The 22,748-nt window shown below is 41.0% G+C and overlaps 2 protein-coding genes and 1 long non-coding RNA gene across 4 annotated transcripts in view; 1 reads left to right on the plus strand and 2 right to left on the minus strand.

The window, feature by feature from the left end:
- Window positions 1-13,094, minus strand: part of LOC129186475 (uncharacterized) — a 65,295-nt gene extending 52,201 nt beyond the window's left edge. The window contains exons 1-3 of the long non-coding RNA XR_008572244.1: window positions 12,748-13,094; window positions 8,611-8,738; window positions 7,226-7,387 (exon numbers count right to left, since the gene is read on the minus strand). This is a non-coding gene — a long non-coding RNA (uncharacterized LOC129186475). The remainder of the gene's footprint in view (window positions 1-7,225; window positions 7,388-8,610; window positions 8,739-12,747) is intronic.
- On the plus strand, window positions 1,452-15,069 carry tspan2a (tetraspanin 2a). Its single transcript, XM_054784778.1, has 8 exons — window positions 1,452-1,642; window positions 7,255-7,357; window positions 13,619-13,716; window positions 13,843-13,917; window positions 14,009-14,101; window positions 14,165-14,236; window positions 14,390-14,473; window positions 14,534-15,069. Exons 1-8 carry the CDS (start codon window positions 1,574-1,576, stop codon window positions 14,597-14,599), a joined length of 660 nt encoding a protein of 219 aa, XP_054640753.1. The 5' UTR covers window positions 1,452-1,573; the 3' UTR covers window positions 14,600-15,069.
- Window positions 15,070-15,211: 142 nt separating this feature from the next.
- On the minus strand, window positions 15,212-21,509 carry slc25a55a (solute carrier family 25 member 55a). 2 transcript variants are annotated; one of them, XM_054784776.1, is made up of 10 exons: window positions 21,348-21,509; window positions 20,741-20,808; window positions 20,465-20,590; window positions 20,175-20,230; window positions 18,690-18,780; window positions 18,473-18,591; window positions 16,584-16,779; window positions 16,337-16,491; window positions 16,175-16,250; window positions 15,212-16,101 (listed from the first exon to the last, which is right to left on the minus strand). In XM_054784776.1, the coding sequence occupies exons 2-10, from the start codon at window positions 20,758-20,760 to the stop codon at window positions 15,942-15,944; spliced, it is 999 nt and encodes a 332-aa protein (XP_054640751.1). In that variant the 5' UTR covers window positions 20,761-20,808; window positions 21,348-21,509; the 3' UTR covers window positions 15,212-15,941. The 2 variants fall into 2 exon arrangements, with proteins under 2 accessions (XP_054640751.1, XP_054640752.1); XM_054784777.1 differs by lacking the exons at window positions 20,741-20,808; window positions 21,348-21,509 and having other exon boundaries at window positions 18,690-19,383; window positions 20,465-20,554.
- Between the last annotated feature and the right edge of the window lie 1,239 nt (window positions 21,510-22,748).

Consider the following 22,748-nt stretch of genomic DNA (forward strand, 5'->3'; position numbering starts at 1 on the left):
TGGATCTTAATGAGGTTTTAAGTAGAGCTACAATATGAAAAAGGGGGAATGAGACAAAAAACATTTGGAAAAAGTAATTTATTGAACACAACAATTAAACTGAAATAGGCTGTTTTATCAGCTGATCAAAAGTTTAAGACCATCTCTCAAAAAAAATTTAAAAACTCTCCAAACCAGAACAAAAAATGTTCTCAGTAGGACTCAGTAATGAGGAGCTCCACTGTTCTTGTTCATCACTTCAAAAAGTGGTTTGGGCATGCTTGATGCGAGTGTTTCCAGGAGGCTAGTGGGAACATTGCTCCAAGTGGTGAAGATGGCTTCACGAAGGGCATCAACTGTCTGGAACTGATGGCCATTTTTATAAACTTCCCTTGCCATCCATCCCCATATGTTCTCTTTGGGATTTAAATCAGGGGAACATGCAGGATGGTCCAAAAGAGTGATGTTATTCTCCCTGAAGAAGTCCTTGGTCAAGCGAGCATTGTGAACTGCAGCGTTGTCCTGTTGAAAAACCCAGGTGTTACCACACAGACGAGGGCCCTCAGTCATGAGGGATGCCTGCTATAATATCTGCACGGAAGCCTCCGTCGTTTGACGACCCTGCACCACCTGAAGCTTTTGTTTTTTAAACCCTTTTCCCGCAGATGTCGTCTGATGGTTATTGCGCTGCAGTTGGCACCAGTAAGAGCCTTAATTTGAGTGGAAGACCGCCCTGTGTCTTAATGGACAGCCAATCGGATCCTCCTCTGCGCAGGTATGATTTTTTTGGGTATACCACTTGAATTTTTAGTTCTATAATACTCAGGATCTTTAAAAAAAATTTGAATGACTGTCTTACTGCACCCAACCTCAGCAGCAATGCTTATGTAGCTCGACAATCCGACCACGTTGAAAAAGAGAAAGCTTCTTAGCTTTAGCCATCCGGAGGGCATGACAGTGTGAATGCCTGACAGAAAATGACAATTTTGAGCAGATTTTGCCTTTTATAGCCTGTGGTCTTAAACTTTTGATCAGCTGATAAACAGCCTATTTCAGTTTTTTTGTTTGTTTGTTTGTTTAAATTACAAGTTCCAAACGTTCTTTGTCTCACTCCCCCTTCTTGTTTTTGCATCTTGTAGCTCTACTTAAAACCTCATGAAGATCCAAATGTGCAAAATGCAAATTCTACCATTTTTTTCAACTGGTTTTAAGATTTTGATCAGGTCTGTATATGGATCGATTAACCACAATAATAAAGATATGGCTGTAATACCTCTCTCGCAGGACTGTGTCAACTATCAAAATGGAGGATTAACTATTTTTGCTATTATTAGTAGTAGTCTTGTTATGCATGTGATGCCTCATTTATAAATATAAATTAATGGTTTGTCTGTTGTTAGTGATGCTGTTTACACCACCCTGGGATACGCACACACACGCACGCACACACACAAGCAGTAATGGGTGGGGCTTAGCTGTTGCGCTCTCACGCTCCTCGTCGTCGAGAGACTACGAGCGTGAACGCGCACATCTGCGGAGCTGACTGTACTGGCGATCACGACTCGGCTTGGTTGGGATCAGATCAGGTGGCACGATGAGCAAAGTGCACGGAGGGATGAAATGCGTGAAATATCTGCTGTTCGTCTTCAACTTCATCTTCTGGGTGAGTCCATTTCACCAGCGTGGGGGTGTGTTGGCATTGGGAGAAATGGCATCCTTTTTTGTCTTAAAAGTTGTCCATCGGGATTGAATCGGATGATGCCATCTTTGTTACCATGTGTTAGTATTATGATAATGACTTACTGTATTGTGTAAATGGAGCTAGTGCGGTGCACAATAACACGGTTATATTATCTTTCGTCAATTAAAACCATTTAAGTGATTAGGCGTTACACGCCCTTTTATTCCATGCAACGGAATGATAGTGTAGTGCATGCTGCACATAGAACATATTGTTGCTAAAGTTCCACACTGTGTGACATTGTGCTGTGACTTTGCTGCAAAAGATAGGCTTAATCTGTTTTTGGTTTCTATGTTTGTCAGTTTCGGGTGTGCTAAGATAAGAAAAAAAAATTCCCTCTTGTCTGGTATGGTATGGTGTGGATTATTTATTTCAGACATGCTTAACAAGTCACATGAGGCACGTCACGTGGTTACATTGCACAATTCAACATAAAAAGGAGTAGGAAGAAGCGGATCTTATTTAATCTTACCCCTTCTCCGTGTCTATTACTGATTATTCATTCACAGCATAGCTTTTGCATGTTGACACAACATTTCACTTCACTATTTCACATTTTGTCATTTATATTTTATTCACTTACTGTGTGAAAACAAAGGACTGTGTCAAAATAAATGGGCGTTAAAATAAGGAAAGAGAAAAAACAATTTTTAAATGATAAATTAGCAATAGGGCCGCACGGTGGCCTAGTGGTTAGCATGTTAGCCACACAGTCAGGAGATCGAGAAGACCTGGGTTTGAATCTCTGTGTGGAGTTTGTGTGTTCTCCCCGTGCGTACGTGGGTTTTCTCCGGGTACTCCGGTTTCCTCCCACATTCCAAAAACATGCATGTTAGGTTAATTGACGACTCTAAATTGTCCATAGGTATGAATGTGAGTGTGAATGGTTGTCTATATGTGCCCTGCAATTAGCTGGCGACCAGTCCAGGGTGTACCCTGTCCCTCACCTGAAGTCAGCTGGGATAGGCTCCAGCATACCCCCGCGGCATAGAAAATGGAAATTAGGACTAGATTGTAAATAATTAGGGCTGTAAACCGATTCAAAAATGTAATCACAATTAATCGCATGTTGTCCATAGTTAACCTATTATGAAATTAATCACAGATAGAATGACATTATGTATAAGTGTACCTTTGAAAGATTAAGGTCAAGTTTTTAATATCCCCATCAACATGAGACTAGATGTGTCCAAAATTTTGTTCATTAAACATTGTTTAATAGCTCGACAAAAAATGGACCTCAATGTATAAAAAACAAACAATGTACAAGTAGACATTAGTAAGGTCAACTGTCCATCAGTCAAATGTCATTCTCTTCAAGTAAATAACCTCACAGAACATAATTGTGACTAAAATTATAAATAAAGATTTGCAACAACACCCGACAACTACAGTAAGTGAAATGAAAACTGGGTGTTAAAAAGATAAATATGGACAACTTACAAAAAATAGAGGGCTCAAGAAGAGTCAGGAGTTTACAGAACTAGGACTGCACCCACATACTGTAGTGCAGTCAGGCTATAGCTTAAGCTTCACTTCCAAACACTCTTTTACAGAGATATACACACACACAAACTCTTTTACACAATCACACTTTTCTTAGACTTCAGTGACATGGAAGTATGACACCGTGGCTCTCTTAACATGCAACTTTTATTAGGTCATCTTAGACAAACACAGCAGTTCAATCACAGGCACTAATAAATGATAATAAAAACACTAATAAATTCCCCCGCAAGCCTTTACTGCCATCTCATTGAGCGCTGTGTGTGTGTTCGTTCACTTCCGCCTTTGTCACATTGACACAAGCCCCCTAAAACAGCTGTCCTGGGCTATGCCTGCCGGTAACTAGTGTCACAGTACCTTCTCTCTTCTCTGTGGCATTTGAGACTCGACGTACTTCGTGACAACTCAGCTCACAGTGACAGTAGATACAAATAACTTTGGTTTTGTCGAGACAGCCATCTGCTAGGGCTTTGAAGCTAAACTTACCATTCAAAATACTCTGTCCATTTCTGCTCAATATTTGCTCCCACTTGTGGCTCCACATCAACTGCCACACCGCTGCGTTTCCTCAAACTACGGTGTGGGCCGAGGGTCAAATCCCCCTGCTTCCTCACGTCGCATGCTTTCTTGGTAATGTCAGCGTTGCGTTTTGTCAGATGCTCGTGGAGATAAACATTTCTACCTTTCAGCTTTCTTCCCTGCCGCCGCAACGCTACCTTGTTTGTTGTTTTTTTTTTATGATGACAGGTGTGGCGTTGTTATTCTCACCATACACTGGAAATCATGTAAAAGCATGTACTGATGATGTTGACATCCACATCCACCCCCTTTGATTGTAGAAAGTCGGCTACCCTTCGCCCTCTTGAAGGAACATCATCTTGTCCTCTGTTGTCAGCTGCACTGGCACAAGACTGGCGTGTAATGTGGAGCCCAGTCACAATCACATTCTTTTTTTTCGACTTCACAATGACCGAATTAAGTTATGGAGATAATATCAGTAGAGAAAACAGTATTTAGATTGGATAATAGTGAGTCAGATTCTCTTGATATATGGAATCCAGATTATATGAATTTACTATTAAACTATTAAACTTCAAATACCAGTTGTGATCCTTAATAGTGAATAGAACTATATGATTTCAAAGTAAGTTTCAAGTGATTCATGCCTTTTAGGGAAAAAAAAATAATATTTTAGTACTGTATTTGTATATCAATTGTTTTGTGTAAATTTCTATAAGTGTTGGAAAGCCGGGATAGGGTTGGAGTTGGGGTTGTTTTCTTTCGTTTGTTAATTAGATAAATTGTGCAAAAGTTATAAGTAAATAAATAAAAACATGACTTGCGCGTCATTTTGCTTCTTTAAAGCATCACGTTTCTCTTCCGGCCCGTCCATTTGTTTATGAAGTGATGCGTTTTCATTCTTCAAATCCTTAATGTGTTTCAATAAGGACTGCATGTCTTCATGCTGTTTATTTTTTTGTTTTATTTTATTTACCTAAACCACAAAGAGGACGGGGTGTTAATTGGAAACAGGTGATAATTGGAGAGAGGCTGTTTATTTCCCAAATGTAAAAAGTCATTATATATAACAACTTTTTTTTTTTAATTTTAGTAATGATTTGGAGTGCATAACAAAGTGGAAAGGAAAATGGAGCTCTCTTTTACCAAAAGGCTGTGTAACACGCATGAGTTTCACACCAACAGCTGAGTAGCAACATTTTAAAGTGCACGCAGAGGTAGATAGAGCTGCTGGGTGCTGACCACTCTTGATCCTTCCATTGCAGCTAATAACATCACCAAGTTGTCTACAGCCACAGCTGTTAATGCCAGTGTGTTTTCACGCTGCACTAATTACAGACCCCCGGTGGTCGCTTGCTTTTGCTGACCATGCACCCGGCCACTAGGGGAGACTCGGCCGTAAATTTGATCTTATACACTATTATATAGTAATACTTTTGTTATTGTTTTGCTGCATGAGGGGGGCAAAATATTAAGAAAAACCATCTCTAGTAAAGAAACTACAAGCACAATTATACAAGGATATTGCTAAATAAATTACAAGTGAGCATTATTATCTTTGTATTGGATGTCATTAAATTCAATAAATGGACTTTGCACACGAGCAGTGATAGACTAGAGAGCATTCGAGTCACATTTACACACTTGCAGTCACGCCTGGCTGCTGTGTAAAATGACCATTTGTGTGCAATAAAAAGGGACAGCAGCTCTTTGTTGCAAGGCGCCGTGGGACTGATAGCGCAGCTCTTGTGCTGGCGGTCCAAAAGGGGCGTGCAAGTACTATGGACGCTGTTATTTTGGCTAGTGGGGAGCCAACGGGGGCAGCCAATGCCAGCCTGAGTTACGTCACCACCCCAACCACACCACTGCCACCGTGCTGTGAGGCTGGCACAGCCTGTGGACCCAAGTGCATCATGGGAGCTGGAGCAGTGATGCTAATGGATGACGGATACATTGTGGTCGCACTGTCCTTTGGAGGAACGGTAACTGAGAGGCAGTCATTGATTAGATACTTCTAACATTTTGGGACAAATAATCTCTTAAAATCAATAGGATGCTGCCTGCTTTGACGAGAGAAATATATTTAATGTATAAACAGAATTTTGAAAATAGTGATGGTAGAGAGGTGACATGGAATTTTAGGAACCCTCACCACCAGTGCCATCATACTGAATAGCGTTCAAAATCAACAGGATTCTTGTTCCGTGTCATACAGTATGTTGAGAATCGGGGCTGTTAGATCATATACAGTATTAATCTGACCCTTGACTTGTGCTACCTGTGCTGTTCTTCATCAGAATTCCCCCAAAATCAACAAGGTTCTTTCACTGGGAAAATGGAAGAATCCCTGACAGTTGGAAGATAATGGGTTGAGAATAGTGATGGGTAGAGATCTGGAAACTGTTTTTTTTTTTACTTCCTGTTCATTAAATATATTTAAAAATCAACTGGGTTCTCGTTCTTGTACAATGCAATTATACCTAAAGTTTGGAAGAGCGTGGGTGGAGAATTGGTAGAGAGGTAAAAACAAAACATGTATCGATTTAACCTTTGGCCTCTGCAACCTGTGCCTTTTAAAATCAAATATACCCCAAAATCAATAGGGTTCTTTCATTGGAATCATACAATAGTTTAGAAAAGTTTGAGAAGTGGGCCTGGGAGAGAGGTGAAAACAAACTTGCACTACTTCAAAAAGAACAGCGTCCTTGTTCGAGTATAACGCAATAATTAAGTTTGAAGAGCATGGATTGACAACTGATTAGTAGAGAGGAGAGCAGTCCAGGTTTGTCCCGCAACCTTCTTCCCGTGTGCTATCTTGAATGACATGCTTCAAAATCAACAAGGTTCTTGGTCTGGCATAAGGCAATAATCCTTTACAGCAGGGGTGTCAGGAGTTTGACACATGTGCTTTACAGGCTGAAGTATGAGTTGCAACCGGTAGATAAGCAACAAGGAACTGATGGGGCTGATGTTGCTCTTGATTGCCACTATCTGGGCTTGAATCTTGAATCATGAAAAAAAAAAACCAATCAGGTTCTTGCTGTGGCACACGCAATAATACCTAAAGGTTGGAGAAACATTGGTGACTCAAAGTAAAATTGTCCTCATTTGAAGTTTGACCTTGAGATTCCCTGGGGCATCTCGAGTCACATACTCTTCAAAATCAATAGGATTCTTGGGCTGGTATGATGAACTCATTTCTAAGCTACTTGATGAAAGAGAAGCTGACTTGTAATTGAATAATGCATCCATTATGGAGTGTAAAGTCTAATAAATAAGCTTATAGCAAACCTGGACAGCACGCATTAACATTTCTGGCATCTGTTGAAAGAAGCAAGCACGCAGCGAGCATCACGAGCTACTTGGCTAGCAAACAAACACAAGCGCACCGCCTGCAGAATCTTAAGTATAACAAGCTGTGTTTTTAAATAAAGTAGTTCCTTCTAAATTATAAGAAAAACAAAAATGCTCAGAACTCACCATAATGTATGTGACTGTGTGTTCCTCAGCTATCTGGCTTATTGGTACTGGCCGTGGGACTTTGGCTCCGTTTTGATTCCGAAACAGTGGAGCTGCTGACAGGCGATGACGCCCCCGATACCTTCTTCATCGGTAGGTGCCCTGTTGTTCGCCTCAGACGCCCTAAAACAACCCAAAATATCATTCCAATATGTTAGCACATGTGCAACAATAGATTATCAATGTGCCAAGGGTGCTGCAATGTGGTGTGTTATGGTGCAACAAATGCAACAGTGTACTACGGTGCATCAAAATGCGTCATGGTACCAAAGACTACTGTAGATCATGGCACATCTTTTGAAGGTGAAAACAATACTTCATGGTGTAAAATAGTGCATCACAGAGTTGCAAAAATTAATTATCCAATTAATCAATAACTATTGGTATTCAACTACTCCTTTTTTTATTTAAACATGGAAATATCCCCTGATATTTTTACCCTTAGTAGTCCATGAAAGCACACCTATTATCTTTGCGTTTTACGCAAAACAAGATATTCAGACAAATCAGCAAATCAACATTTTTGCCTCTTTTCTGACACGTAGCAGACCAAACCACAAACCAACCAAAACAACAAGTCTCAGATGAATCAACTACAACTCATTTCAGTCCTGGTGTGTCCTAGTGCAACTAAGTGCTGCATGGTACCAAATAATCCATCATGGCACATCTTTTGGAGGTGCAAACAATTCTTCATGGTGTAAAACAGTGCATTACAGTGTGCAAAATAGTGTGCCAATATGCGAAAATGTCTGAATTGGGATGTGTTAGGATGCTATAATGCCGCGTGTTGTGGCACAACAATAACAATACGCGTACAATAACAAATGCAACCAAGCTCGCACATCAGCCTAAAATAGTGTAGGAAGTTGCAACATGGTGCAAAATATTGTATTATATTACAACACAGGGCAAAACAGTGCACAAGGCATGGTATAAAATCTTGCACAAAATGGTACAATATGGATTTAAAATACTAAAATGTAAAATAGTGCATGACTGTGCAACAAATATACCATGCTTGGTAAAGTAGGGCATATTATCCCACCATACAATGGAATATAGTGCAAAAAATGGTAAATTATGGTGGAAAATTGTATGACAAGGTAAATAGGTATACTGTATATTGAATTATATTCAATTACACATAATGCCCCATGTGTAACGGGGTGCAAAATGGTAAATTATGGTGCAAAATAGTGTACAAAGTAACTTCCAGCATAGTGCGAAATATTTGCACCGTGGTGCAATGTTGTGTGCAAAATAGTAAAAATGGTCTTTCACTTGTACAGTATAGCGCTTTTCCACCTCCGAGGCACTCAAAGCACTTTGACACATTTACTTACTGACGACACAGCATCAGGAACAACTGGGGGTTCAGCATCTTGCCCAAGGACACGATCACAGGATCGAATCTTCGACCTTCAGGTTGGAAGACGACCACTCTATCACCTGAGCCATGCCGTGTAGTAATCTGCAACATGGCGCAAGATACTGCATTACAATGTGGCAGAAAAAAAGTGCACCACCAGGATGCAACATGATGCATTATAGTGAAAATTGTTTGCAGAATTATGGTACAATATGGTGTATCATGGTACAGTGCTAATCAAAGTGGGCCATGGTGCAACGTAGTGCAAGCTAGCGTGTCAGAGCGCAAAATAGTAGTAGTGTACCAAGTTGCAACATGGTGCAAAACAGTGCACAAAATAGTACAATACGGTTGATGTATCATGGTGCAAACAGCCTGGAGATCGGGAAGATCCCTTGGGCATTTCTGTGTGGAGTTCCATTTTTTAATACCGCTTTTCGAGGGTCACGGGGGCATGCTGGAGCCTATCCCAGCTGACTTTGGGCGACAGGCAGGGTACACCCTGGACTGGTCGCCAGCCAATCACAGGGCACATATAGACAAACAACCATTCACACTCACATTCATACCTATGGACAATTTAGAGTCTCCAATTAACCTAACATGCATGTTTTTGGAATGTGGGAGGAAACCGGAGTACCCGGAGAAAACCCACGCACGCACGGGGAGAACATGCAAACTCCACACAGAAATGCCCAAGGGAGAATCGAAGGAGGTCTTCCCAATCTCCAGACTGTTACTGTGTTGGCCAACATGCTAACCACTAGACCACCATGCGGCTCTGTGATCCAATTGTATACCGCTTTAATTGAATTTTATTTTATTTTATTCACCCTAAACTAAGTCACTTTCACAAAACTCAATTTAATGGGCGTGAATCTCATTTAGAGTCGCCAATTAACCGGCCCGACTTGTGCTCATGTGTGTTGAAAAAAATGTCTTCCGGACATGTGGACAGGAAGTGACATCAGGGCTTCAGAGTTGAGTTTGAGTTAGTTTTAGCTAGATTGCGGGCACAACAGTATCCCATGTTATTATTATTATTATTGTTATTATTATATTACTATTGTGCACTCTGTGCTGGTGACCAGTCCAGAGCATACCCTGCCTCTCGCCCAAACACAGCTGGGATAGGCTCCAGCATACCCACGACCCTAGTGAGGACAACCTGTATAGAAAATGGATGGATGGATGCATAAATGATTGTGCCTGTTTTGAGAAAATGTAAACCTTCAATAAAAGCCTATTCTTGCGATCAAGTCTGGTGCTTGTCTCACTGAACAATTACTGACACCTAGTGACCAATGTAAAATACATTTAATGCAGCTTCTTAATTCTTTCCATTTGTATTTTTAGTTCATTTAGCCATTTTTTGACTGATAGTAGGCCGTATTCAACGACAAAGCAGTACGATTTATTAATTGATATGTTAGAAAAACAGTGAAATTCCAACTGTAATGTAGTGAAGGACGACTGTAGTGTAGTGTAGTTTGTCTAAAAAACATTGATTTGATTTTTCCTTCTGTAACATGCATGTAATGCTAATGTAAAGGTTAGCACAACAAAGGGTTTAAGGGCCAGTAAATTATAAAGACCAGGTTCGCCGACTGAGGGCAGGAGCAGTAAATAATGACAAAACAAATTCAGTTTGCGTGTTAATTATATTGAAAATAAAGTGGACAAAAACAAATTTTACAATACTGCAGGTTTGTTTCAAAGTACTGGTACCAGATTTCAACAATTCAGTCCCTCAATTTCCAGCATGCTGCCACAAAGGAGGAAAAAAAAACAAAAACAGTCCAGTTCTCCAGTTCCCGATGGATAATCTGACCGAGTGAATTAGTCACAGTTGTGTGAGAGTTACTGTATTGGGAGGCAGTGTCCAAATGCGCAAGTTGTCCAAAATAGAGTAATGAGTGCAATTTTCACTCGATCTGAGAGGGTGGGAGTAAAGGACAGGCTGCAGAGCCTCCTACCGGACCATGGGCAAAGAACGTTGACTGAAACAGGATGTCCAGGCTCCTGGCCTTTCTTCTTAGCTCGCCATCAAGTGAGTTGATCCCACAGGCAGGGCACCTGGCCAGTCCAGTAGATCCAAAAAGCACACAGGGATAAACAGGTCCCACAAAGAAATGATCTGAAGCTGCTTTTCCTTGACTTTTTCTCCCACCCACCTGAGGAGAATGCAGTCAAGGCAGCTTATATAGTGCCTTGGGACTTGTGATTGGTGAATTGGCATCAGGTGTGCATGTCATGAGACATGGTGCATTCAAGGGCTAAGGTAAGTGTGGGGAAAACAGCTACAAGGCTAAGCTTGGGGATTTGAACCCTGGTTACACCTCGTCTGACTAGAACACCACAAATGGAGACCAGCTGATAACGAACAGCTCAGTTTCCCCAAACACGTGAAGTATCCCTGCTGTTATTTTGTAAAAGGAGTAAAAATGAAACATAAAGCAAACAGTAAACAACACGAAAGGCCGTCTCCGGCTCTCTCTCTTCATGTGGGCGCGGAAGATGTTGAGAATGAAGCCTTTTTCTTGTGTGCCACATGACCTAACATGGTGACTTCACTTCATTAGCTCTCTGCTGGAACTGTCTGCTCCTTCCCGCCCTGCCCACCCACTGGAGGCACATTAGGTGGAGAAAGCGTGAGGAGGAGGCTCCAGCATACCCCCATGACCCTAATGAGGATAGGCAGCATAGAAAATGGATGGATGGAAGTGTCAGGAGGCTGGTGATGAGCTGCAGATGAAAGGAGAGCGTATTAGCGCAACTAAATCAACATTTGCAATGAAAGACAGACAAAGCAACTGCAGATTAAATAAAAATGAAGTCACAATTTAAAAAGTTTGGTGTGCATAAATCAGCGATAGGCTGGCGACCAGTCCAGGGTGTACCCCGCCCGAAGTCAGCTGGGATAGGCTCCAGCATACCCCCAAGACCCTAATTAGGATAAGCGGCATAGAAAACGGATGGATGGATGGATGGATGGGTGGCATGCATAATTGTATACTGTACAACAGAACCAATGTTGTAATAGCGGTAAGGAGCAAACTGCTCAGTCAACATTACTACAGCTTATGAGTTCATTGTAAACAACAGCGTGGCAAATTTAACACCAACAGCTGAGCTTCACAACCAACAAAGCGCATGCAGAGGTAGATAAATCTGCTGGATGCTTACCACTTGTACTTTAAATGCAGCTGCTGCCATCTTGTGGAGTTGGTAAAAAACCCTCTCGTTATGCTGAAGCTTAGCTGGAACACTCGAGGAGATGGAGTAAGTTTGTTCACATTTCTAAAAGACACCATTTGCCTTCTGTCTTCCCCTCATTGAACTTTAAAATAAATAAATAAATACATAAGTTATATATTTTACGACCAGTCCAGGGTGTACCCCGCCTGTGGCCCAAAATCAGCTGGGATAGGCTCCAGCATGCTCCCGCGACCCTAAAAGACGAGCAGCGGTATAGAAAATGGATGGATGGATTAATTAAAAACAATACTGAATATAAAAAAATGTATAAATTATGAAATATAAAATACAATATTTTTTGCTATTAATATTTATCAAATTGATTTATGTACAAATATATTGAATCCTAATGTCTGTCACTCCTTTGTACTTCCTGACCTTGAGCTAATCTATATTAATTTAAGCGAGTTTCAGCATCTTATTAAGGATTAGAGAAAATTCTCTTGTTTTAATCATATATTTTTAGAATATATGGCACCCAATAGTAACGGTATTCAGCACAAGACATTCTGCCATCGCCACGGTAAAATGCTTCTCATGTAAAAATGCTACTTTTTATTGACATTTACAACTTCATTGTTATGGTTGTAGTTTGCAGTGGTGTAGAACTGCTGGGGGTTGCCATAATATTAGAAATTGCTGATGTGGTCGTGTTCTCCAACACTGCACACAACAATAATAAACATATTGTCTAATCATTGTGTATTAAAACGGAGCATTAGTCGTGGTGTTAAGGCAAAATTGATTGATTGATTGTACATACTTGTGTTGGCCCCCATTAGATTGTACGAGTGTCCTTAATGACCAAATGGATAACAAAATATATTATCTTGGTATTATGATGTTTACCTACCATACAATAGCTCTGGAGCTCATCCAACAGTAGGAAAACAACAGCTTGCTGCTCTCCCACATGGATTCATTAAAATGTGTGCAGCATTTTCTCTGAGGGACGCTGATGATGCCCTTAGCTTGGCCCTCAGGCCTCAGGGAGGCACAGCCATGCCTGGTGGTGTTGTCTTACAGTGTAAGACTTACACTGAAACAGGTGACGACACCCCAACACACAAATCACCACCGCCTCTTTGTGATTTAATCCAGAAAGAGTGCACTGTGGGAGCTTTGTACGAACACCCACCTGCTAAACATGCTAACATGCTCGCCACTGCTTGGAACAAAAGAGCAGCACCAGCAAGGGGTATCACTACTGCGCTCTTGTGGTGAAAAGCTGAACTGCAGTCATGTGAACAGCAGCTGAACCAACGTTCACTTCATTTTTTTCCTTCTTAAACCTTGGCGATATGCACGTGATGACGTGATAAAATCACTAAAAAACAAGTCTGTTTTTTTGTTTATAGCTGTGTAACATATGGTGTCAAATTTTTGACATAGCGACATAGATTATATTTTGGATGTTCCATGGATGTTCCCATACAATTTTGGTGAGAATCAATGATAATAATAATAATAATAATAGTGAAAATTTTAAAATTATATGTTTTCTTTTATGTTTATAATGTTTTTATGATAAAACTCCATATTTATAAAATCTCATCTTTTTTTAATGGAATTGGAATAATGTGTATACAGTATATTGTAGGGGTAGCTGTTATATACTGTATTTCATTTTGACATATTATACTATATATATCTATTTGTATACATTTTTAAATAGATTAATTAAATTTAAAAAAAATTATACTATATTTTTTTTGCATCAACAGCTGTCTACATTCTCCTGGGTACCGGAGGGTTAATGATGCTGGTCGGCTTTTTTGGTTGTTTCGGGGCCGTTCGGGAATCTCAGTGTCTTCTTGCCTCAGTGAGTTAAATCCACACACTTAAACATCATTTTAGTAAGTAACTGTGAGTATAAATCCCAATGTTACTTTACATAGAAACATGTATTTAAAAGTACTATGTACTACTTTCTCATCCTGTGTTGCAGTTCTTTGCCTGCCTGCTGATCGTTTTTGCTGCAGAGATTGCAGCCGGCGTGTTTGGATTCATCAACAAGCAACAGGTAAAAAAAAAAAACAACTGGGGTTTGACTATGTACTGTTTAAATGTGTATGTAAATATGGAAATGAACATGCATGTCCTTTGTGTTACAGATAGTCGAGGAGGTGCAAAAGTTCTACAGCAGTTCCATTGGCGACGTGTCCAACCCCAATGCAACCGCCATTGCACTCATGTATCACAAAACTGTGAGTCAACGCCGTAATCGTATTGTACGGCAGATTTATACATGATATTTAATTTTCATGCAGCTGAACTGTTGCGGAGGCTCAGCGTCAGCAGCTTCGTCCGCCCTTTGTGAAGATGCTCCAGAGGAGACCAAGGTAAAGATGCATGCTTGTGACACCTTTTGTCCACACGAGTACCATCTACTAGAAGATTGCCACTTCATGTTTAGGTTACCTTACAGCCACAATCATATTTTATTAAATGACGATGTCAATCAAACTTGAACCTGGTGTTTTTGTCATTTGAAGGACTGTCTGAGTGCTATCACAGACTTCTTTAACGAGAAGCTGCATATCATCGGATACATTGGGATTGGCGTCGGTGGAGTAATGGTGAGGATATATTGAATATTAAGCAGTCAGCGAAGTTTTAACGTGTTCTCTGTGCGTCAGATCCTAGGGATGATCTTCAGCATGGTGCTGTGTTGTGCCATTAGGAACAGCAGGGAGGTCATATAAGACGACCTCTGACCCTCCTCCTCTCCAACTTTTCCATGTAACACATCGCGTCTCTGCTTGTGGCACAGTTCTGTGACATTCCTCTGTTGAAACATGCAGCACTCAGATTTGGGACTCGAGTATTCCTGCTGTAAATATGGACGCTGCCTATTATGTCCTTTATTAGCCTGCGTGCCTCAATGTTTTGAGGACAAGCCTGCCACTTCTGTAGAATGTATGTACTGTATGTGCCTACTGGATGAGCCTGGTGCAGCTAACGGTCTTATTTATCATTTAAACGTGTACATATTACTGCTACTACACCATAAAAGATAGCCATTATTCTGACTTTAAAACACAATAGAGATTTAGACTATTTGAAAGGTTTAACAATCATGTTCTGTTCCATGTATAGTAAGATGCAAAATCTGTTTGCAGTTTTTTTTCCCATGGTTATTATTTTGGCTGTCAATAAATGTGGATTGAAGATGTGCAGTGTAAAATTCAGAGCAAACCTCCTGAGACTTCAGCTCAGTGATGATCCAAAGGATCCATTTTGAAATTAGACTGTAAAAATAGAACAAAAAGCAGCACTGTAATTGTTAGGAGTTATTCAATAAATGCACTAACACAAACAGTACAGTATATTGTATTTTTTAAATGTATATATCATACATAATACAAAAACAGCAGTTTCAGTGTAATAGTCATTTCACTCCAGGATGACTGAAATTTGTTAATATGCATATGCAAATAGACTTGACTATGTGGACATTACACACATATTCATAAACACGTGCGTGGATGCATCTTTGCAAGGATGTAAGATTCACAGTGACGCGACGACAGCGTGGTCCCGTGTCGACATTGATGATGAGAAGTAACAAAGTCCCTTGCTATTTCTGTGGGCTTCAACGAAGCCTCTGTAACATGACAACACACAAAGATAGCTGCACACTACTGCATTCAGTCACTCAAAATATATCAAGTACATACTGAAACTGGAAAGCACTGAAAAGAAACTAAACAGTCTCTTTTGATTGAGTGGCTCCCAGCTCCTCCCGCCCTCATGGAGGGAGGGCAAAAAAGGACCATTTTGGACAAACCACAGAGGAATAACACTACCACTCTGCGCCCGTGAACCCAGTAAGGCTACGACAAGCATCAAGTGCAAATGTGGGCCATGGCTGATTGAGTTAAGTCACCAAAGTGTTTAAGTGCAACACAGCTATTGGAGCATACACCTGGAACCTTTCCGTCCTCACTTTTTTGGGGGATGTAAACTGATAGATCGTAGCTGCCAGTCGGTCCATCCTTGTTCTTCTTGGCTCTAAAAATAGGTTCCGTGCATGGTGGCGTGCTCTCATGGCGACAGCATGCTGAGGGGAGAGTTGTCCAGGATGTATTCTCCAACACCAACAAAGTACATGACCTGTGCGATTCCGAACAGCGGTGCGATGACCAGGGCCCGGCAGCCGGCACCTTTCAGGAAGGCTGACGGTCCCTCCTTGCGCATTATTTGGCTGTGGACAGAAAGCACAATGAGATCATTTTGAGTCAAAAAAAATCTGTAGTTTAGGTTAAAAAGGGTCTCACCTCACACAGTCCACTACTCCGCTGTAAGTCTCCTCAGTCGAGCCTTTGCTCAGGGACTGCAGTCTGGTCTTCACCACTGGAATCAACAAAGACAGCATGTTAGAGGAAATATTAAGACTAATTCAGCAGTTAACGACAGACATGAGGACCTCAAGGACTCACCGTCACAGGGGTTGACTGCCACTGCAGCGGTAGAACCTGCAATGCAGCCTGAGAGGAAGGCCCAGTAAAAGGGCGAGGACTCATCTGGGCATGGTTTGCCGAGCTTATTCAGGTTAGCAAACAAGGGAAAGTAGACGACTGAAAAGGGAACGTCCCTGAGAACAAGAGAACATGCTTTAGATTTGCAGTAGTTTTTTTTTTTTTTTTTTTTGGGGGGGGGGGGGGGGGGGTGTTAGCAAGTAGTTACCTCATCAGAGTTGCCCCCAGGCCTTTGTAGAGGCCCTGGATGCCCTGCGTCTGAAGGAGCTCCTTGGCTATCTGCGTGGCGGACACGGCCCGAGGAGGCGCCACCAGAGTGCAAGAGTTGTAGGAACGGCTGAGCAGAGTGTTGGTAGCTACCAGCTTTGTGGGAGATGCAATGACAGGCTTTTGTTGCTGGGCAGCTACGGCGAGAAGACAACACCCACATCAGTGACAACAGTTTATATTCAACATCCATGCTGTGCATTGAAAACATTGGGCCTCATTCATGAAACGTGTTCTCAACTCACAGTTCTTAGATCTAAGAACAAATTCCACGAACGCTCAGGAGGACTCTTACACACAAACAAAGCTTGCACTTTCAATGCGCAATCGCCCTCATGATGGATTTTGCAACCTGATCCCAAAAAATGGAATGCAAATAAAATATCCCAACAATTATTTATCATGACACGTCTTGAGCCAGAGCACGGGGCTGCTGTATTAATTAGGCAGCGTCTAATCAAATGCAACCAATAAACTGTCACACACAAACCATGTATTTTGACTTTATTTTTCCATCATGATTGTGTATATATTTTGTAGAGTTTCCGAAATGGTTTGGTTTCTGATTGATGGCCCACCTCCCGTTTCCTCCAGATCCCTCTTACAGTCCAATCTTTTTTTTTTTTACTCTGATTTTAAGTCAAACCACTTCTGTTTAACCTCTGCGGTGACACGTTTTTCCGTGGAAACGGCATTTATGCTGCCTGCAATGGTGCTCCATGCCGACTCTTTTTGGATGGCCTGATGACCGGTGGATACACTTGAAAATAAGGTGGTCTTGTGTTCGCTCACTCCTTGTAAAAGCACCTCTATTTCAGTAGAATTGAAGTTTTTCTTTCGTTTGTTGTCCAGCTGCTCCTCAGTCTTGCCCTTGCGCTTTGGCATCTTGGCCTCTAGCTGCCTGTTGCGCGCGGCACATTTTTGCCTTATATAGGAAATAATAGGCGGTGACCTATGCAAATTAGGCCTCACATGCACGTGCATCCCCGTTGGCATTCATCAACCTAAGAACACCGGTGCGAACGATTATCCCTACTTAAGAACGTGTCGTGAATGTGCCGCAGTTTCCAACCCGCGCCTTCTTAAGTACAGTTCTTAAGAAGACTTAAGATGTTCGTGAATGAGGCCCATTGTCTTTACAACTTACATCTAACCCGGGAATACCCAACCACGAACCAGGATAGACACACCTTTTAACTTTTGTTTTTTTAAAATAAATATGTTGAATTATATGTAAACGTATGTCCATTTAGGAAGTGTCTTTCTTTAATTATAACATACAATTTATTTTATGCTCATACATTAACAAGCTTTCCCACTGGGGCTGCTGAAAAAAGTAACGGGGAGACAAGAAAGCAAAATTCAACCCAAATTATGACAGCAGCTACTTCAAAATATAGCGTTGTTGCTTGCCTGCTCATGTATTAAACCACTTGTGTCCATTCCGCGGGATGGTAAGTTTGTTGTTCTGTCATTTTATATTAAAATTACAAGGACCTATTCAGAACTTTCCACGATGGCTCTGAAGACTGGATTTTCGGCACCGATCGCCACCAAAACAATAGGATGCTTCAGGTCTGTTACTGTCTATTCATGCTTGAACGATGCTGGTGCCAGCAACTCAGATAAATGAATATCACAGGTTCAATAGAATTTTAAATCGCGGTGGTGTGAAAAAATGTCCACTGGGAGGGCATGACAGAAAATAATTGAGAAGCACTGCTACACGCTGTACAAGTTACTGATTGATAAAGGTGTAATCATAATTTTTAACATATGATTGTATTGTATAGAATTGTATTCTAATCTTTCATTGTTATGCTTTCTTACCGAGTCGGCCAGCATCTTGCAACTGTATCTTGAGCATCTCCATGGGCGTGGTGACAATGACTTGACACATGCCAGCACCACAACCAGCCAGCATCTCTTTGAACACAGTCAACCCCTGACTGCAAATAAAAAATACAAACGCACACGCAGTCAGCCTTTTTAAATCACCTGACAGATTTTATGTACAACAGCGACAGCAGATGCATGAAAAACACACCCGTTTTTTGCAAAGTGGTGGCGGAAGAAGTCGTTAGCAGCCAACTTAATGGCCTTCTCGGGGGTCACCAAAGTCAAATTCACAGCGGCGCCTGAGGGAGGAAAAAAGTAAATTAGAACTGAAGTTACGACCATGACTTTCACACATGCACAAAAACAAAACGTTCCCCACCATTATCATTACAACACTAGAATGTCAAGAGTCCTATATGAGGCTAATAAAACACAAAAAGGTTGACACTGAGCTTCAGTCATAGAATGAGAAGAAGAGTTCAAGAAAGGAGGTTTGAGACAAAAGACATGATGACAAAATAAAAAGTAAGATGCAAACAGGAAGTAGCTTTAAGAGCACAGCCCCACATTGTGTGGTGACACAAAAAAGATGCACAGACAACATAAAAGATGTTAGTGACAGGAGAGGACAAACAGTTGACTAGTCAGTGTGCTCAGACTTTGGGCAAAAGTGAGTTTTCATTACTCGATTCATTTGCATGCTCAAACAAAGCATACAAAAGACACACTTCATAGTCAGGAAGGAACAGAGCAGAGAGAGAAGGGACACTTAGATGGCAAAAACAACATATGTTGCCTGTAGTTTTGAATAGAGCAATATAGTAAGAACCATTAATGATTTGCCTCCAGCGTGGCTGCGCCTTATCGGCTAGCCTTCAATATCATCCCAGGGGGACCCATGTCTGTAATATGAAAAACACAGATGCAAACAAACAGCATTCCTCACACAAGCAGAGACCCAACAACATGAAGGGCCTCAATGTTCCTCATTAAATCCACTAAAATCAACTATCAGAGACTGGTAATTATTATTTGATAACATATTTTAATGTCACAAAACCATTTAACTATGGCCACATCTAAAACAGCCAAAATAAAAGTTGAATGCAGTACCCATGCATTTAAAATAGCCTTAATGCCTACTAGGCCAGTGTAGCCTCATACAGTGGATCTTCCCAAGTCAAACAAAAAAAATTGTGTTCAAACCATCCTGCTTTTGTTTTGCATAGAACGTGAAATGCAACCTAAGACACAAGTCTGGCTGTAGGACTAAAAAAAAATAAATAAATTCATTTTACCAAGCAGAAGCTAATGTAAATACACATTTTATTTAGAATTCCAACAGAAAATGCCACTAGGTGTATCGCTGTGTCAACACTTTTATGGTTTCCTCTCCGTTGCGCATCTATCAGGTGTCTTCATAGTAATTTTCCTTCCTTTATTTCAGTTTTGTTTTACAGCTGACCGTTAGAAATGTTAAAAAATAACTTGTATGTACGCAACGGTTTAACGATGACACCATTTTGTTTTGAAACGCATTGTTTGACTTTGGAGATTCCACTGTATTTTGAATATCACCCTGTAGCCACTCATTTTAAATATCCTCTGCAATTCCTCTCTTTATAATGAATCATCTCTTACCAGTTCTAGTCATGATCTAAGTCTAGTGATTGTATGTGTGTAGAAGTCTTACCTCTGTACATGCCAAAGTAGCCCTCTGATCGAACTGTTTTGACAAGGCAGTCCATCCTAAAAAAAAACAAACAACAAAACAAACAACCAATAAATAATAATAGTTTAGGGACATAAAAGGTTCCAAGTCACTGCGGTCTTCAGGAATTTCAGGAATTCCCCCATTCACATCCAGTCAATTGTGAGGGGACGAGTTGACTAATGCTGCATTTCAAAAACAGGGAACAATGAGGGTGCAACGCCTCAGGAATGCATGTTGGGTAAGGCGTTCATACTGTACTGTATACTCACATGCTCTTGTAGACCTGCTGACCTTGCCTCTGGTTCTGTAACCTCGTCTTTGCCAAGTCGATGGGGAAGACACAAGTGACCCCGACGACACCGGCAATGCCGCCATTAATGAGCTTGGCTGGGAGGCTGTGAGGAACAAAACAGTTAATTAAAACACATGTCAGGAAAATGTTGAGAAAACACGCAATTCACTGCCACTGTCAGTTCTAAACAACCTAGTGATCCACAAGTGTGGTGAAAGTTGTGAAAACTGGAGATGAAAAAGACGTTACATACCTGATCTGCTGTTGAGACATGATGACTGTGAGCTTATTTGAAGATGTTGAATGGAAGCAATTAGAGTCCTTGGATAGATAAAAGTCACAGGTTACTTCAGCCAATTGACAGCACTGATGTAGGTGATACCTCCTACAGCAGAGGGCTTATATCCGTTTCGCACCAATGACGTCACTGCGTTACAACTGTGGGCGTGCCCTGCTTCGCATTCCGGAACACCATAAATGGCAACGAAACACACAAACGGTACTCGATGGAGACGAGTAGAAACAAAATGAATTTCTAGTTTACAAACCACCTGAACACGGACGTTAAAACCTTTTTTGTGCTTTAAAACGCGCAACGACAAAAGACCCTTAATCACGAGTGCGGTAGCAATTGCTTCCAACACAATTAAAAAGGAAAATGATGGTGAAAAACATGTTGAAGGACAACGATGGTGCACGGAAAAGGAGATCTTTTTTTTTAAAGTAACAGTTAATGTTGCATAAGTGGGTGTAAGGCGTCGAGCCATCACAAAGCAAAAAAATGACGAAAATACAGGCAAAGTGCTACGTTTAAAAAAATAAAAGACACACGCTAAATGATAGGAGACAAATCCACTCACCTTGTAGACGTTGTGAGTCGTTCTTCTTTAAATTCGTTCTCGTCAAGAAACGTCCGTTAAACAACGTCGTCCGCTTGAGAAATTCTATAAAGGAGTGGAAAATTCCATTGATTCTTAAATGAGTAAGACTCCCAACACGTCTGCCCCTTTCGCCACCTAAAGACCAATCAGCGCTTCGTTAGTTTGCATACTTGACGTTGATTTGCTGCTTAAAACGCTCACTGTCATTGGACAATGGCCCGATCAGTCAAACCTTTCCGCCAATGCACTGACTGGATTGGGAAAGAAGGGCGTAAATGAAAAATAGTTCAAAAATAATCCTTTTTGTAAACCCCTTGGGTAACATGTTAAGTACCACTTTCACTAATGATAATTTAATAATGTGCATATACAACACCAAAGCTTGTTGGTATTACCCCGGTTCTGCAAATGTGCTTATATTGTGCTTTTCCTGTTTATACTCACTCTTTTACAGGCTAAAGGTGTTGTGAACTTACATGAAATAAGTGCATCTGATTGTGGGCTCACAGGAAAAAAGTTAGGTGGCTTAAGTCTCTGAATTTCAACCTCCTCTAATTACCTATTGTGAAAATGCCAGCTTTTGTTGAGATGCCAAGTGTTGTTAGGACATGACCCAACCTGCAGGTGCTATTGCTACATTTGAAACTTGTTCTGTTTACAATGGAACTGGTTTATCCCACTAAAGCAGGGGCGTCACACTCAATTGCACAGGGGGCCAAAAGCCAACTTTAGGTCGCAGGCCGAACAGGCGGAAAATTTCTGTGGTGGTGTCTGTTCATTCCTGCCTGAAATTTCTACTTTTCGCTTCTTTTTCTCTGAGGCCGTGAATGTATCCTGACTGCTGACTGGATCAGCACATCACAGATCAGGCCAATAGAAATAGGCTGATGCCAGCGGATTCCATGACTGCCCTATTTGCTTTCTGAAAGCATTTCAGGCAGTGGTCAGGTGGTTTGGTCTGGTCAGCTGATCAAAAAGTATAAGCTGTACAGCACTACCAACCCTGAGGTTACTACAAAGTAGTTACATGTGAAAGGTTCTACAGGCCCTAGTGTATGGATGGTTCTGTATGCACTGCCTAAAATAAGGCCACAGTTGGAGTAAGTAGAGAATCAATTTCTAATCTATTCTAATGTAGTCCATGAGGTTGATAATTGTAATGCTCATTGTTTGAGTGAACCTTTATTATTGTTAAAAAAAACCCTACAACAACAAATCTTCAAAGTTTTGCACAGTCCTGTAAAAAAGCTTTAAAAGCAGTGAGGTATCAAGGCTACGTCCCATGAAAAGCCATCTTTCATCAGTATTTCCAATCCATTCTTCCCAGCAATCAGCTTTGATTCCAAACATAAGCCCCGTCAGATGTGTGCCGGGAACAAC

The sequence above is a fragment of the Dunckerocampus dactyliophorus genome, chromosome 8 (genome assembly GCF_027744805.1).
Source record: "Dunckerocampus dactyliophorus isolate RoL2022-P2 chromosome 8, RoL_Ddac_1.1, whole genome shotgun sequence".
In the NCBI taxonomy this organism is placed as follows: domain Eukaryota; kingdom Metazoa; phylum Chordata; class Actinopteri; order Syngnathiformes; family Syngnathidae; genus Dunckerocampus; species Dunckerocampus dactyliophorus.